Source organism: Medicago truncatula, chromosome 3 (assembly GCF_003473485.1).
Source record: "Medicago truncatula cultivar Jemalong A17 chromosome 3, MtrunA17r5.0-ANR, whole genome shotgun sequence".
Classification (NCBI taxonomy): Eukaryota; Viridiplantae; Streptophyta; class Magnoliopsida; order Fabales; family Fabaceae; genus Medicago; species Medicago truncatula.
Window position 1 is genome coordinate 41,484,319 of NC_053044.1, and position 14,761 is coordinate 41,499,079.

General features: G+C 34.1%; 2 protein-coding genes, 1 long non-coding RNA gene and 1 other non-coding gene across 5 annotated transcripts; 1 reads left to right on the forward strand and 3 right to left on the reverse strand.

Annotated features, from left to right (window-relative positions):
- Window positions 1-11: 11 nt before the first annotated feature.
- Window positions 12-8,011, reverse strand: LOC112420397 (uncharacterized). Of its 2 annotated transcripts, XR_005645238.1 has the most exons (5): window positions 6,972-8,011; window positions 5,719-5,903; window positions 1,619-1,829; window positions 469-551; window positions 12-150 (listed from the first exon to the last, which is right to left on the reverse strand). It is a non-coding gene; the product is annotated as an uncharacterized lncRNA (long non-coding RNA). The 2 variants fall into 2 exon arrangements; XR_005645239.1 differs by lacking the exons at window positions 12-150; window positions 469-551; window positions 1,619-1,829 and adding an exon at window positions 3,415-3,437 and having other exon boundaries at window positions 6,972-8,008.
- LOC11438950 (auxin-induced protein X10A) lies at window positions 4,762-5,421 on the forward strand. The gene has a single exon (XM_003601629.4). The coding sequence runs from the start codon at window positions 4,996-4,998 to the stop codon at window positions 5,272-5,274; it is 279 nt and encodes a 92-aa protein (XP_003601677.1). The 5' UTR covers window positions 4,762-4,995; the 3' UTR covers window positions 5,275-5,421.
- Window positions 7,662-7,764, reverse strand: LOC11439471 (U6 spliceosomal RNA). Its single transcript, XR_003010773.1, has one exon. It is a non-coding gene; the product is annotated as a U6 spliceosomal RNA (small nuclear RNA).
- A 1,196-nt stretch (window positions 8,012-9,207) lies between the features above and the next one.
- Window positions 9,208-13,137, reverse strand: LOC112419948 (Werner Syndrome-like exonuclease). The gene is made up of 6 exons (XM_024778275.2): window positions 12,701-13,137; window positions 12,316-12,495; window positions 11,613-11,743; window positions 11,329-11,490; window positions 10,168-10,278; window positions 9,208-9,486 (listed from the first exon to the last, which is right to left on the reverse strand). Exons 1-6 carry the CDS (start codon window positions 12,975-12,977, stop codon window positions 9,412-9,414), a joined length of 936 nt encoding a protein of 311 aa, XP_024634043.1. The 5' UTR covers window positions 12,978-13,137; the 3' UTR covers window positions 9,208-9,411.
- Between the last annotated feature and the right edge of the window lie 1,624 nt (window positions 13,138-14,761).

Here is a 14,761-nt window from a genome sequence, read left to right on the forward strand (position 1 = left end):
TCAACAAATTTTGAAATGAAGCTTGGTTCAAGTATGGCATGGGGACAACAAACCGTTTCATTTGCTCTCCAACGTACACTGCAAGATAGCCCTTTGGCACATTCAATACTTTGGATGTTTGGCTACTGCTAAAGGAAGCCCGTCTAATAGCTGCAGGTAAACGGAAACCCATTTCAGTTTTTTTTGAAGAACAAGATGAATTTCTCAAATGTAAGATAAATGTATATAAGTTTGTTTGCTTGAGTGATTTGTGATTGTTGTGAAGGAGGACATTATATTTATAGTTTCCAAGAGTTTTTTGAAATCCCTTTGCTAGAGAAATGATTGTTAAAAGGACGGGGCCCATGAGATGAGAGATCACATGGTGTTGTCTTAGATGCCTCTATTAAGGATCAATAAGTTCTATAAGAGTGAAAACCCTATCTTCAGCATGAAAGGCTCATGGTAAACTCAATGCTTGTACAATACCTATTCATTTCATTTCAGACAGGCATCAGACACGGCACATGTTCTCTTCATATTGATAACACAACTTAATGTTGATGAATGACCTGACGAATTATGCTAAAAATATCAGTCATAAACAAACATTATTTATCAACTGTGCATATTTACTGTTCTTGTTTTAGTTTTTGAAGGGCCAGGTTGGAGATAATGGACAAGCAGACTATCGTTCACCAGAGATCACATGATGCTCTCAAGAGGTCTTTCTCAAAGATTGAATGATTGCTTGAACTTGAGAGAGTAATTAAATGTATGTTGCACATTACGAACTTGGTTATTACAAAGGTTAAAAAAGTTTATAACAAAACTGTAGGTGTCCTACAAAATTAATTTAGCAGACATGGACAGCAATGTAAGGGACTTGAAAAAGAGGATAGAACCCCCAGTTTTGAATGTGAATTGCTTTTCTTAGAAGACAAAGTTTTGATTGTAGTGGTAAAACATCCCAATGAGAAGTGCTTTGCTCAAAACATGCAGTGCATGGGAAACTCTCAAAAGAAAAATTCGGAACATTCATGCATTGGTTTTTTTAATTATACCAATGTTTTTATTGTGTTCCTTCACATTTTTGCTCAACATGCAGTGCATGGCAAGTTTGAACAGTGTATCCAAAACATGTCCTAATTACTAGCTAGTGATTAGTCAAATGTTTGGCTCAACTGCATGACCGCAGCTTCAAAGTAGATTTCATGGTTTAAGAGACAACAGCTTCAAAGTAGATTTCATGGTTTAATTATGCGTTGGATTTCAAGCAATAATAGCCACCAAGTGTTCAATTCTATAGAAACCAGGACAAAATACTTGATAAGTATGTTTAGATCTTGTCTGAAACATGTAAAGAAGGTCTCTTTCACAAGCCTAATCCTAAGTGAAAACCTCCAAGACAGTGTTCCATGTGATCATTAATGAGCCATGTCTCCAACTAAACCCATTGAACAGCTCCTTCACCATACAATCGGTTTGCAAAGTCTATATATACCCACCATTGGGTTTAGAAGCAACACAAATCATTCTTACCCCGAAGCATCATAATTCAAGTTCACTTATTTTTTCTACTACTTCTTTGAGATCATTCTGTTGTGAAGAAGCAAAAAAAGAATGGGTTTTCGCTTACCTGGTATTAGACGATCATCATTTAGTGCAAGTCAATCATCTAGCAAACAAGTGGAAGTCCCAAAAGGCCATCTTGCAGTGTATGTTGGAGAGAAAATGAGAAGGTTCATGATTCCAATATCATTCTTGAATGAGCCTTTATTTCAAGAATTGCTTAGCCAAGCTGAAGAGGAATTCGGTTATTGTCATCCAATGGGAGGTCTTACAATTCCCTGCAAGGAAGACATGTTCTTACATACAGCTTCTGTCTTGAACAGGATATAACAAATTTGTATGATTGATAACATAGATAGGAATGATAACATAGGAGAGTAGGATTGACCAGTTGAGACAATTTTTGTACATCAGCAACTTCTTTGTCAATTTTGATGTTTCCTCTTAAGTTGAAATCATAAATGAGAACCTTATGAAACTATATTCTTGTGAATTTATGTGTTGTTTTTTGTGTCATCTCAAATAATTGCATTGCATGCACAAACACAAGCCATGTACCAAGACTGGTAATTGTTTCACATACAGTACGAGGCCATACAAACCTTTCTTTTAACTATAAGGATAAGTGAAATGTAAATGAAGAAATGAACATACCAATAATTGATAACATAAACCAACGTTATAATTAAGCGTAACAATAAGTGCAAAAGGTAATTCTTAGAATTTGGGTTGGACCTAGCGTAACATTTCAAAACCGGCTTGTAAGTGAGGGGTGCTAGTATTTATAACATCTTATCGCCATCCGACCTTATCTTTATTCAATGTGGGACTGGGTTCTTTTCCTAGTGAATTTTTTTTTCACAAGCTTCTCGACCGTCCTATTTTTGGACTCTAAAATCCGAAAATGGAAGATTTTTTAACATATTTTACGCTTTCGGAATATACAATCCGAAATGCCATAGGGCATGAGAGCGTCAAGTGGTGTGGGATAAGAAATTCCCTGTTTTCAAAAGTAGTATAAGAAATTCCCTTTATAATCATCACAAGCTTGCTTTCAGAGGTTGGGTTTGTGTAAGTTGGTGATTGAATCCCACGGAACTTGGAATAGTTGGAAGAGCTTTCTTATTTATTTTAGCTTAGTTGTTTTGCCTAGATGAAGAATCAGTTGATAGAAGCACAGGACATGTAAAAGAAATTGAGCTTAGATCGAATATAACTTATCAACTATTACAGTTTGGTTGAATGTTTCACTAGGTAAGAGAAACTTGCAAGAATATTCGAGCTCTGATATTAGTTACAGCACATACCATTATGTCATCATTACAATAAACCAAGGAAATCTAAATTTTGTTTCATAATTGCTTTTTATTTTTTTTCCAAGGAATCACCTGTTTTATAATTTATAAATAGAAGCGTATAGGAACTCGTTGAGTTGTTGAATGCCTTTTGTCATTATGATTAGAAATAAATAATAACAAATAATTTGTTCCTGAATGAATTTTCCATTCAGATGGACAATTCTAAACCATTCCTAAAGTAGGAAAATGAAACAAAATCTTTACAATCTAAATGATGACTATTGTACAAAATTTTCTTGCTAATCTATGTCAGTCTCCTTTAGTGTAAGATTTATAGCCCATTGAAGTGAGAAGTAATATGCAAGAAAACGTCTTCTGTGCAAGGAATTGTGAGGCCGCCCATTGGATGGTCATATCCGAATTCTTCCTCGGCTTGACTCAACAGGTTTTGAAATGAAGCTTGGTTCAAGTATGACGTGGGGATAACAAATCGCTTCATTTGCTCTCCAACGTACACTGCAAGATAGCCCTTTGGCACATTCAATACTTTTGATGTTTGGCTACTGCTGAATGAAGCCCGTCTAATAGCTGCAGATAAACGAAAACCCATTTCAAATGTTTTGATGAACAAGATGAATTTCTCAGATGTAAGATAAATGTATATAAGTTTGATTGTTTGAGTGATTTGTGATTGTTGTGAAGGAGGACACTATATTTATAGTTTACAAGAGTTTCTTGAAATCCCTTTGCTAGAGAAATAATTGTTAAAAGGACGGGGCCCATGAGATGAGAGATCACATGGTGTTGTCTTGGATGCCAGTATTAAGGATCAATAAGTTCAATAAGAGTGAAAACCCCACTTTTGGAATGAAAGGTTCCTGTTAAACTCAAAGCTTGTACAATGCCTACTCATTTCAGAAATGCATCAGACATGGAACATGTTCTGTTCACATTGATAACACAACTTATGGTTCTTGATTTAGTTGGAGACAATAGACAACAAGCAGACTATGGTTCACAAGAAATCAGATGATACTCTCATAAGGTCTTTATCAAAGATTGAATGATTGCTCAAGACTTGAGACAATAATTAAATATATGTCCCACATTAAGAAAGCTGGTCGTTACAATTTACAAAGGCTAAAAATTTCTGATAACAAAACTGTAGGCGGCCTACAAAATTAATTTAGCAGACATAGACAACAATGTTTGTGGAAAATTCTAAATCATTATTCAAGATTGACATTTGTTGTTTCTTGATAATAAAGAGATACAAATGGGCCATACTGTTAGTTTGAGGTATGGTGTCGACCACTCATCTGTGGGCTGTGTGATGGAAACCTAATTGGTTCGATTCACATTTCCTACCAAATACCTTATGAATTATGATCGTTTTTTGTGCAAAACGTATAAAACTTTGTACTACGGAAATCTGGTTGTGAGTCCACTTATCAGAATTAAATACTACAAGCTCACGCTTTATGGTAACAACAAACCTCTGAAGCGACTTATCCCAATACAAAAACTGATACTACAATGTAAGGAACTTAAAATGAAAGTTCCTCATGAATTATGAATAAGATGTAACTAACTACCAAGCTAGTTGGGACACCCGGCTTTTCAACGCAGTGAAGTTTGCAAGAATACAAAGTATGACACATTTTAAATTCTGCTAGATCCGTGGAAGAGTGAAAACACGAAACACAGTGGATCTTTTGATTGTTAGATTGGAATTCAATCATGTTGCATGAGTCTATCCATATACAGACTTGCAACAGCTTCCAAGTATATTTCATGGTTGATTGAATTTAAAACAATAATAGCAACCAGTTTTCCTATCCCAAGGACAAAATACTTGTTATGTTTAGAGATTGTCTGAAACATGTGAAACAAGTCTCTTTCACAAGCCTAATCCTTAGTGAAAACCTCCAAGACAGTGCCATGTGATCATTATTGAACCATGTCTCCAGCTAAACCCATCGAACACCTCATTCACCATACAATTGGTTTGCACAGTCTATATATACTCATCATTGGGTTTACAAGCAACACAAATCATTCTTACCTCAAAGCATCATAACTCAAGTTAACTTATTTTTTCTACTACTTCGTTGAGATCATTCAGTCGTGAAGAAACAAAACAAGAATGGGTTTTCGCTTACCTGGTATTAGACGATCATCATTTACTGCAGGTCAGTCATCCAGCAAACAAATGGAAGTCCCAAAAGGCTATTTAGCGGTGTATGTTGGAGAGGAAATGAAGAGGTTCTTGATTCCAGTAGCATTCTTGAATGAGCCTTTGTTTCAAGAATTGTTGAGCCAAGCTGAAGAGGAATTCGGTTACTGTCATCAAATGGGTGGTCTTACAATTCCGTGCAAGGAAGATGTGTTTTTACGTACAACTTCCCGCTTGAACGGCCTATAATTAAATTCTTACGGCAAAAAAGTCATATGATCGATAACATCGCACAGTAGGATTGACTAGTTGTGACAACTTTTGTACATATCACAAATTTCTTTTGTACAAGTAGAAATCTGAAATGAGAACCTTACAAAACTATATTCTTGTGAATTTATCTTTTGTTTTTTGTGTCACCTGAAATACTTGCATTGCACAAACACAATTCATGCACTGATTTTATGGATAATGTCTATTACATACTAGTAGATATGGTGATGCAAAATTGGTATATATTACGAAAACATGCAACAAAACTCGAAACAAATAAATCTTCAAAGAAAAACCTTTCTTTAACCTAAATATTTTCAACTTAATTGGTACATGATAGAATTTTGAAAACAAGTCAGTAGAAGTCCAATTAAAATGATGAAAAGAATATATCACATAACAAAACGTCTTAGTTCTTACCGATTATTATTAAGTTGGATTCTTCTTGTGATGTTTGAAGAAGGTGGAGAAGACCAGAATCGCATGGACTTCCAGTGCTATTCACATGGAGTTGTCCTAAAACCCGCAATTAACGGCAATCCATTAATTTGAATTCCTTGCAGCCTTAACTATTCATATAAGTGTATATTAGCGAAGTGTCAAACCTAAACATACAAAAACAGAACCACGGGTTAAATAATCATCTCGATTCTTTAAAGCAAGAAACTCATCCAAACTAGACCGTGATCTCTTGCCTCCTTACATCTGTTTATCAAATTTAAATGGAGAACTTGGACTTTGACACTTAAGAAGTAGTCATTAACTGTATGATAATTTGGCTCTGATACTTATGTAAGAAAAATCAGCAGGCCTTCTTTGGAGGAAAATAAAAAATACCATTGAACATTAAATACAACTCCACATGTTCCCATAGAATGCATAGTTTAAATAGTAGTTAGTAGTACATAAGAAGTTATTTCATGCTGAATTACCGCAGTTTCATTAATGAAGGTTCTACTGGCTAATTATCATATATGCAGAAGAAGAAAAATCATAGAACAAACTTTGGTCAAGTTAATGTTTTTAGCCGTAGTCCTCCTTATGGTCATGTCAAAGCAGTTGTTACTGGAATTTCTTCAAAAGACTACAATTATTTAAAACGAAATATATAGGTATGTTGAAATTAAAAATTCAATTTTCAGAGACAACATTTCAGCTACCTGTAGGTTCAAACATGGACTACTATGTTCTGACTGTTGACCAAGCCTTTGATAAAGGTTCCACATTGCCTCCTAACCTTTATGAGCCAACTAGCCAGTATCTACCTTAGAATTCACACTACAGCAACGGCATTGAGCCACGTTATCAATAGGAAGAACACATGTTAAACCTAGCCATCTCATTTGACTTCCAAGTCGTACCCTACTGACCTTTCGTTCAGAAGGGGGGGCTTACTATATATGCACTCTTATTGAGGATTTTAGAGAGACATCCAAAGACAATACCATATGATCTCTAATCTCATGGAACCCATTCTTCAACAATCATTTTTCAACAAAATAGAACTCAAGACACATTCAAAAAGAAACTCTTGAAGACTATAAATACACTAATTTCCCTCACAGAAATCACAAGTCATTCACACGCTGAAGCATCAAAAGATAAATACTTTTTACGTAAATTTGAGAGCTTAAGCTTATTCTTTGAAACATTTAAAATGGGCTTCCATTTACCTGCAGCTATAGTAAGGGCTTCATTTAGAAGCAGCCAAACATCATTGAAAGTCACAAATGTGCCAAAGAGCTATCTTGCAGTGTACTTTGGAGAGGAAATGAAGCGGTTTGTGATCCCTATGTCATACTTGAATCAAACTTCGTTTCAAGACTTGCTGAGTCAAGCAGAGGAAGAATTTGGATATGATCATCCAATGGGCGGCCTCACAATTCCTTGCACCGAAGGTGTTTTCTTGCGTGTTACTTCTCGCTTCAATGGGATATAGAGCTGCAGCTGCAAAAGACTGACATAGATTAGTCGTGACATTTTGAACAATAGGCATTTTTTTTACACTTGTAAATATTTTTCCTTTTCCCTTTATTGGGAAAATGGGTGAAAATTTCACTCTTTTCGTTAATGAAACTATGCGTAATAATAACACAATGAAATTATCTATAATAACCAAATCAGAACTAGAACTTAACTTTGATAGGAATAAGAGTATACATACAGGTTGAATTAGAAGTAGACACCCACAATTTGAAAATTGTCATCAGCACCTCGTCAATACTTACAGAAACGAAAACAAAACCCTAAACACAAAAATCTAAGTGAAAAGGAACGGAATTGAAAACCAAATGCAGAAAAGAAATCATACCTGAACGGAGAAAACTTACGAGTGTGAAATTGAAGGAAAAAAAAAGTCAAAAAAAAATTTGGACCATTTCTCGATTTGTGCGTGTCATCCTTGCGCAGGGGCCATGCTAATCTTCTCTGTATCGTTCCAATTTTATCGGATGTCCCCGAAGGGACAAGCTTAGATATTCGCGTGTGTTATATAAACGCTTAAAAGCTAAAGACGTAGCCGATGTGGGACTAATAGCAAACGTAATATACAAATACAGTTCTCAACCAGCTTTCACCCAAGTCCAAAGCAAGCGACCATGATGCATGCATCTCCCGCTCTCTCACTGAATTGAGTTCAGTTTCAGATTTATTAAATAAACCAATAAACAAGTTAAGTGAACTTCTTCCTCTCCCTCACACTCAGACCAAGAAACAAGTACAATCGTACATATCCATATTCCATTCTCATAATTTTTTAGATAAAAAGGTCTCTCATGCACAATTGTAAAGACTAATTTTCTCGAGTTAATTGAGATTTATTTAAGATATTATTACCACTCTAAATTAGTGTTTTTTCATGTCCACTGACAGTGATTAAACTCTCGACTAAATGTTTAAATATCTATTACTTGTGTCACACTATGTTGATATATGCTTATATTCTACATAAAAGTTTGTGTCCTCTTATTTTGATTCAAACTTAGCCGAGGTGAAGTTCACCGTTTGTCACACTTCTCACTGACTTTGGGTGTTGTTAGACACATTTGAACTGCGTGTCTTTGATCAAACGGTCTAAATTTTTTAGTTCGAATTCTAGTGAAATATAAATCTTTTTTAATTTGATTAATCTTATAGCTGGGTGATTTATAAAAAAAAAAAATTACGCAAATCAATTTTTTTTTTCACAATCATAACATGCAAAATTTGGTTAATTCAATTCATTATATGTCTCTATGTATAGAGAGTTACTTGGTGATCAACTTTGTGTAAATTTACTTTGCTTAGTATCTCACCATAAACATTGCATTTTATCAATCCAAACATCTGAGAATTTTCATTGAATAGATCAATTCCACAAGCTTTCATAATATTCGCAATTATTTGATACTTGATTAAATAACGTCAAGTAAATGGATGGTACAGTTTTTAAAAATATAATTGAGCGTCTATAAGATAGCATAGCTACAAATACTTCGTATAAGTTTTATGAAATTTTGTGTGTTTGATCGTTAATATTAATAGTATGAAACTTATTTTATTTTTTAACAAAAACAATTTGAATTCAATTCCATATGAACTTGTGTGGAAGAGTAAAGTTTCCACTACATAATTCCAATGACATTTAAAGAATTTGGGTATTATTAATAGTGTTAAAAATCTTATTTCTTTAAATTTCAACTGTGGTAAAGTTCATTAGATGACAAACAAATATGATTGTTCATTTATCAGCAAGAGCGGCCAATTCTTTAGACCCCATTGCGACCCCTACCCCCTCACACACACACTCACTCATCTTTGTTCGCTTCAGTATATAACAAAGAGGTTGAATATTTTGAGCTCAGTATATAACACTGAAATGAACATCAAGTAATATTTCTTAAGACAAAATTGTAATTTTGTTTGATCTCCTTTTTCTTAGTGAATGAAATATCCACTATCAATTAAATTAAAAATACCGGCCATAAAAGGGACTGAATCATCCAGTAGACTTGATTTCTTGGGACACTCTCATAAAATTACAACAGACGTTTAATTTAGTACATAATAAATAATAACTAAATGTAATTTACATTAAATGAATTATGGTACACACTACACAGACATGAGATACGGTCATTGTTGTGGTGCACCATCAACTTCAATACTTTTGTCGGCAACTTCCTGGGCATCTGGGAGATCTTTAATAGTCTGCAAAAGTATACAAGAATGGTTGTATTACTGGCTATAACTTAGCAACAATAACGATATTATCGACAAGTTTGAAAACAAGATGAGGTTGGAAATCATTTGTTGATTGATTGAATTTACTATTTAGGACTCGTACGACGACATGATAAAATAAGGACAAATAGATTAAGAGAGTTGGATAAGAATTAAAGAGGATATATATGAGTCTGATAAGTTCTTATATTTTTAAATGTGCTGTATCTTAGGCAGTCCACTGTATAGTATTGTGTGTTATATCACGTGTTTGAGTGATTAAGAGATGGAGGATGATAGTGATGAAGGGTGCAGGGTGGCAGCGATGATGATGGAGAGTGTTGGGTGGCAATGGTGAAAGGTGGTCAGTGACGGCAGTCATGGAGTGATGTACACTAATGGCAACAGTGGCAGTGGTGGAAGATGCATGGGCAGCAGTAATGGTAGAGGGCATCAAGTGCAAGGGTGGAAGGCAGGGAAGGGAGGAAGAGGAAATAAAAATCCTATCTCATACTTAAGTTTCTAGCCAATCCCCTGCAACTGGATTAATTTTTAGTTAGAATGAAAATATAAGCTTATTATCTTCAAGTAGATCACCAAACTCTATCAAATCATGACATGATGATGATAGCTCTCACTTATCTGAACCATCAAAGAATTCCTTATTACCTGATAGAGAAACCAAGAAGCAAAAGCATCTGTGGCAGCATACTCTAGTTGCTCCTTTGACAAATAAGGAGTCTCCCAATTCCCCATTCTTATTTTGCTGGGCTTCTTAAGCTGTAAAAATAAATAAGCTTGGTAAATATCATATCAATATAGATAGTTCTTTGTGTTTTTCAAGAAAGCAGTTGAAAGTGAAACTCCTTCACATTTGTGTCCTCTCCGCAAGGCCAAAGAAAATAAAAAACGGTGGAAAATGGGTACTAAAGAAAGGAAAACAATCAAGCAGACACATGGGAATTAAATCTTTTAATTGTTATCTCTATTTAGTACAAAAGCAACAATACAGATGACTAGTGGAGAAGAAAATGGTAAACGAGAAAAATATATAACTTGTGTTATGACATTCATTCTTGTCGTTTGAAAGTTCTGATGATGTCTAAAAATTATATTCATCTTACAAAACCTTTCTCCCCTTGAAGAACTTAATCAGCATTTTGCAAGGGACAAAACTCTGGTTTATTCAGAATTGAACTATCAAATGTGACTTAAGTGCAATTAAATATATGCATATATTGATTTATCATAAAACTCTTATTTACCTACTACTCAGTAATTGGAAATATTTATTGCGAAAAAATATTACTTATTATAATTGCAGGACTTTTAAATAGATGATGATTAATGAACAAACATTACAAAAATACTAGCACATTTTTTTAAAGCGGATAGAGAGGTAGGTCATATGTGGCATTAGAGCTGGACTGTGATTTCAAGCAAAATATACATGTAATTGCAGGAATTCAAAACTTATTCACAACTAAACCTACATAGACTCCCTGTCATAATAATACAAAAATAAATTCTTCCCCAAAAGGTAGTTAAAGCATTGAACATTCCATTCGTTTAGTGGGGAGAAAGCGTCCGTTTTCCTTATCTCTAGATACAGGCCGAAGAAACTTTCAAAGGAAACTACCAGATATAACATAAGAATGGTGAGCAGGTTTGGGACATTGAAGTGCCAACAGTTTTCATGTTAACCAGCCAGTTTTGGAAGGGCATAAAAAAGTTTCTTTGTGCCATCAGGTGTTTGAAGAATTTTGGATTAGTCAAAATCCCATGTACACAATCCAATCGGTTTTTAAGAAATATGAACTCAAAGCGAACCTGTTTTGATAGAAGTTTTTCGGTCAAAGATGCAAGACCCCACTTATTCGGACCTCCACCTAGCTTTTGATTAGCGTGATAAGAAAGGTCTTCCACACCTTTAATGGATATGAAATAATCTCTCGAAACCTTAGAAGCATCACCGCCAATCCCCGCTCCAACCTTGTAAATGTCAAACATCATATGAAATGAATTACTTATAAATTATGACAATTGATTAGTTCCTACGGATAGAAAGGAAAACAAACAAGAAAAATAAAATCCAGTTTAAAGTAAATAGAAACCTTCAAAACTGAGGAATCTTCAAGTAGAAGCTGTAGATTTCGAGGGATTCCAGAATGAATTAGATGAAGAACAAGACAATGATTAGTGTCACAACATATCTGCATCACTGCTGTTTTCCCGGGTGGAACACCTGTAGAAGTTTCATACAATACTGATTCAGTAATTTGAAGTTGTGGTAATCAATGCTATTAAAGTATTGTAGTTTTACAGTCACAAAAGAACAAAAATCGTTTGTTCTGCTGAAAATATAAGAACATAGGTGGCATTGCAAGTTGCAACAAAGCTATTACAAGATAGAAGATCCATAAGCTATGTGACCGAGTAAAGGGCCAAACAATTGACTAGAAGAAAACTGTTAAAGCACTTGTAAGTTGTAAGTGTGCTATACTGATATTCCCATGGAAGGACGTTTTCTTCCTTGAGGTTCTTCAACAAATAAAATCATCGAATTTTCATTACTGGAATTCCTATCAACCTAGTTGTTTCTCTGGTCCGTGGTCCCAAACAGATACAAATACCAAACCAAAACAAGTTGATCAACTTCCATCACTCTTGTTTGCATACTAAATCAACTAAAACATCTCAATATCACACACATTGCCAATATTGTTACTTAAAGGCAGAAATTGTAATAGAGTAGATGCAACTAGGTAAATAAATACCATAACCAACTACTTAAACATAACAAGAAACCGAACCAACCTCTTTTGAAGGTGGGTCTCCACTCAATGTCAAATCCGATTGGAATTTGAATCATGTCTCTTTTCTTTTCTTCAATGATTTTTAGGAACTTTGTTACAGCTTTCTCCACATCAGTAAACGTCCTACTGTACATAATTTTCCCACAAAACTTCATTACAGGCAACCTCGTCTTTAAATGGCCTTGCAACAATAAAAAAAGACATGTCAAAAGTTTATCATAAAACCAAAAGGAACTAACTACTTATAGAAATTTATCCATAGTTTTATTTTGCAATGAGAAAGATATAGGATAGTCTTCCTATACACTGGAAATCAATATAAACAATTATTAAAAGTAAAGTAATCAATAAAGATATTTCATTCATTCATATATAAATGGGGGGACCTGGAGAAGGTGAGAAAGAGAGAGAAGGTGGGAGTTGAAGAGCAATGAGCGATGTGGGTAAGCGTCGGCGGCTGCTGCGGCGAGGGGGAGAGTGAGAGGCGAAGGGGCGTTTGTTATTGTTGTTGTTGGTGGTGCTGGGTTTGGGGAGAGAAGATTGAAGAGTGGCGTCAATGGCTTCAAGATCTTCCTGGGATAAAGGCTCGCATTCGCACACGAATGAGGCGAGCCGCTCGAAACCAAGCTCCTCCTCCCTTTTTCCTTCGCCTGAACGATCCATCAAAATGTTAACACGGAGGGAAAATGATGCGATTAATCTGTGGAGATTTATTTTAAAAAATAATAACTAAACTAAGAAATCAAATTATTTTTATAAAATTTATTAAAACACTTTTTTTAAGAAATGTATTGGATGAGTGAATTTTACTCGACCAAAACTTATCAAAAAAAATTTACTTGACCAAATATATATAATATTTTTTGAGAGGTTACGTATAAATATACTTTTTATTTACTTTTATTTTATATAAAAAAAATGTTTGAGAGTCTTCAAAAGATAGTAAGGGGATATTTTAATAATAAAAAAACATAACATATACTCTTTGAGTGAATGACAGTTGTTTAGGTCTTAAGTTTCGATTATTGATCAGACTCATCTTTGTATATTAAAAATTTCTTCTCTACATTTATAACACATCAGTCAAAATGGTATTGATTTTAAGAGAGTTGATGATGTGTCATTGGAATTGTGTGTTTATAAATTTGACGGAAGCATCCCATTTGTATTATCAAGATAAAGTGGCTAGAAATTCATCTTTTTTAAATGAATAAAAAATATAGGTTGTTCGGGATTCGAACTATGGTATCTGCATATAAAATATAGTGTTCCTAACTAATATAAAAAACATTTGAGAGTTTTTAAAAGATAGTGAGATGGTGTTTTAATAAAATAAAATAAAAACATAAGATGTATTGTTTGAGTGAATGAGTAGTTTAGGTCTTAAGTTTTGATTATTGATTAGATTCATCCCTGTATATTAGAAATTTCTTCCCTAATATTATAACATGTCAATCAAAATGGTGTTAATTTTAAGAGAGATGATGATGTGTCGTTAGAATTGTGAATTGATGATTTTTTAAGTTTTTTTTGTTGATTAATCTAGTGGTTAAAAATTAATATTTTTAAGATGAAAAATGGGGTGTCCATTGTTTGAATTTTGTCTCCTGCATATATTATGCAGTATCGCAATAAGATCATACGTTACTAAAATTTATTTAAAGATACCAACAGGTGACTGCAAATTTAATATTGTTCGGAAAGAAAAAAAAAGGTAATGTTGCAACCATTCAGTGCAACACCCAGCGAATAAAGCTGAAGAACCAATAAAATTGATGATATTTTAAGTAGTCGTTGTTGATATGCAATCACAAAGATAATGACTAGAGTTTCTTCATGTTGTTCGCATACCTTACGAATAGAATTAGTTGCCAAAAGTCTCATGGTTCTCAAATAAATGATTGGAACATTTCCATATAGAGAAAACCAAGTGAAATACTTTTAAGGAGCTTAAGCTTTTACAATTTGTTCCACTTCACAATTATGTCATGATCACCATGTTGAACTTTAATCCAATTGTAACCTGATTTAGCTTAATGAATTCCATCGACACCAGCCTCCTAAATTAAGATGTCTGCATAGTTGTTATCAATGAAGATGCTCTTAATATAATGGGTGATAGTGGTGGGTAAATGATGAAATTGCCAACTCTCGTTAAGAAACACGTCCTTGAGTTAAAGTAAGGTGAATGAGACTTGCACATAAGAAGCACAATTGCAAACCATATCAACAGCCATTTAATGATCATTCAAAAGATAAACATTCCTTATGTAATACGAATTTTATAACATCTTTTTAAATTGATTTGATGTTTTGAAGGTAGATCTCCCAATACAATAAGCTCTTGTTTTGATAACCACATGAATGATATGAGTATCTTTACATGTTTGGATGGCAACAATTGCATACATAACTTATCTTGATTGTGGATCATAACCCACACATGC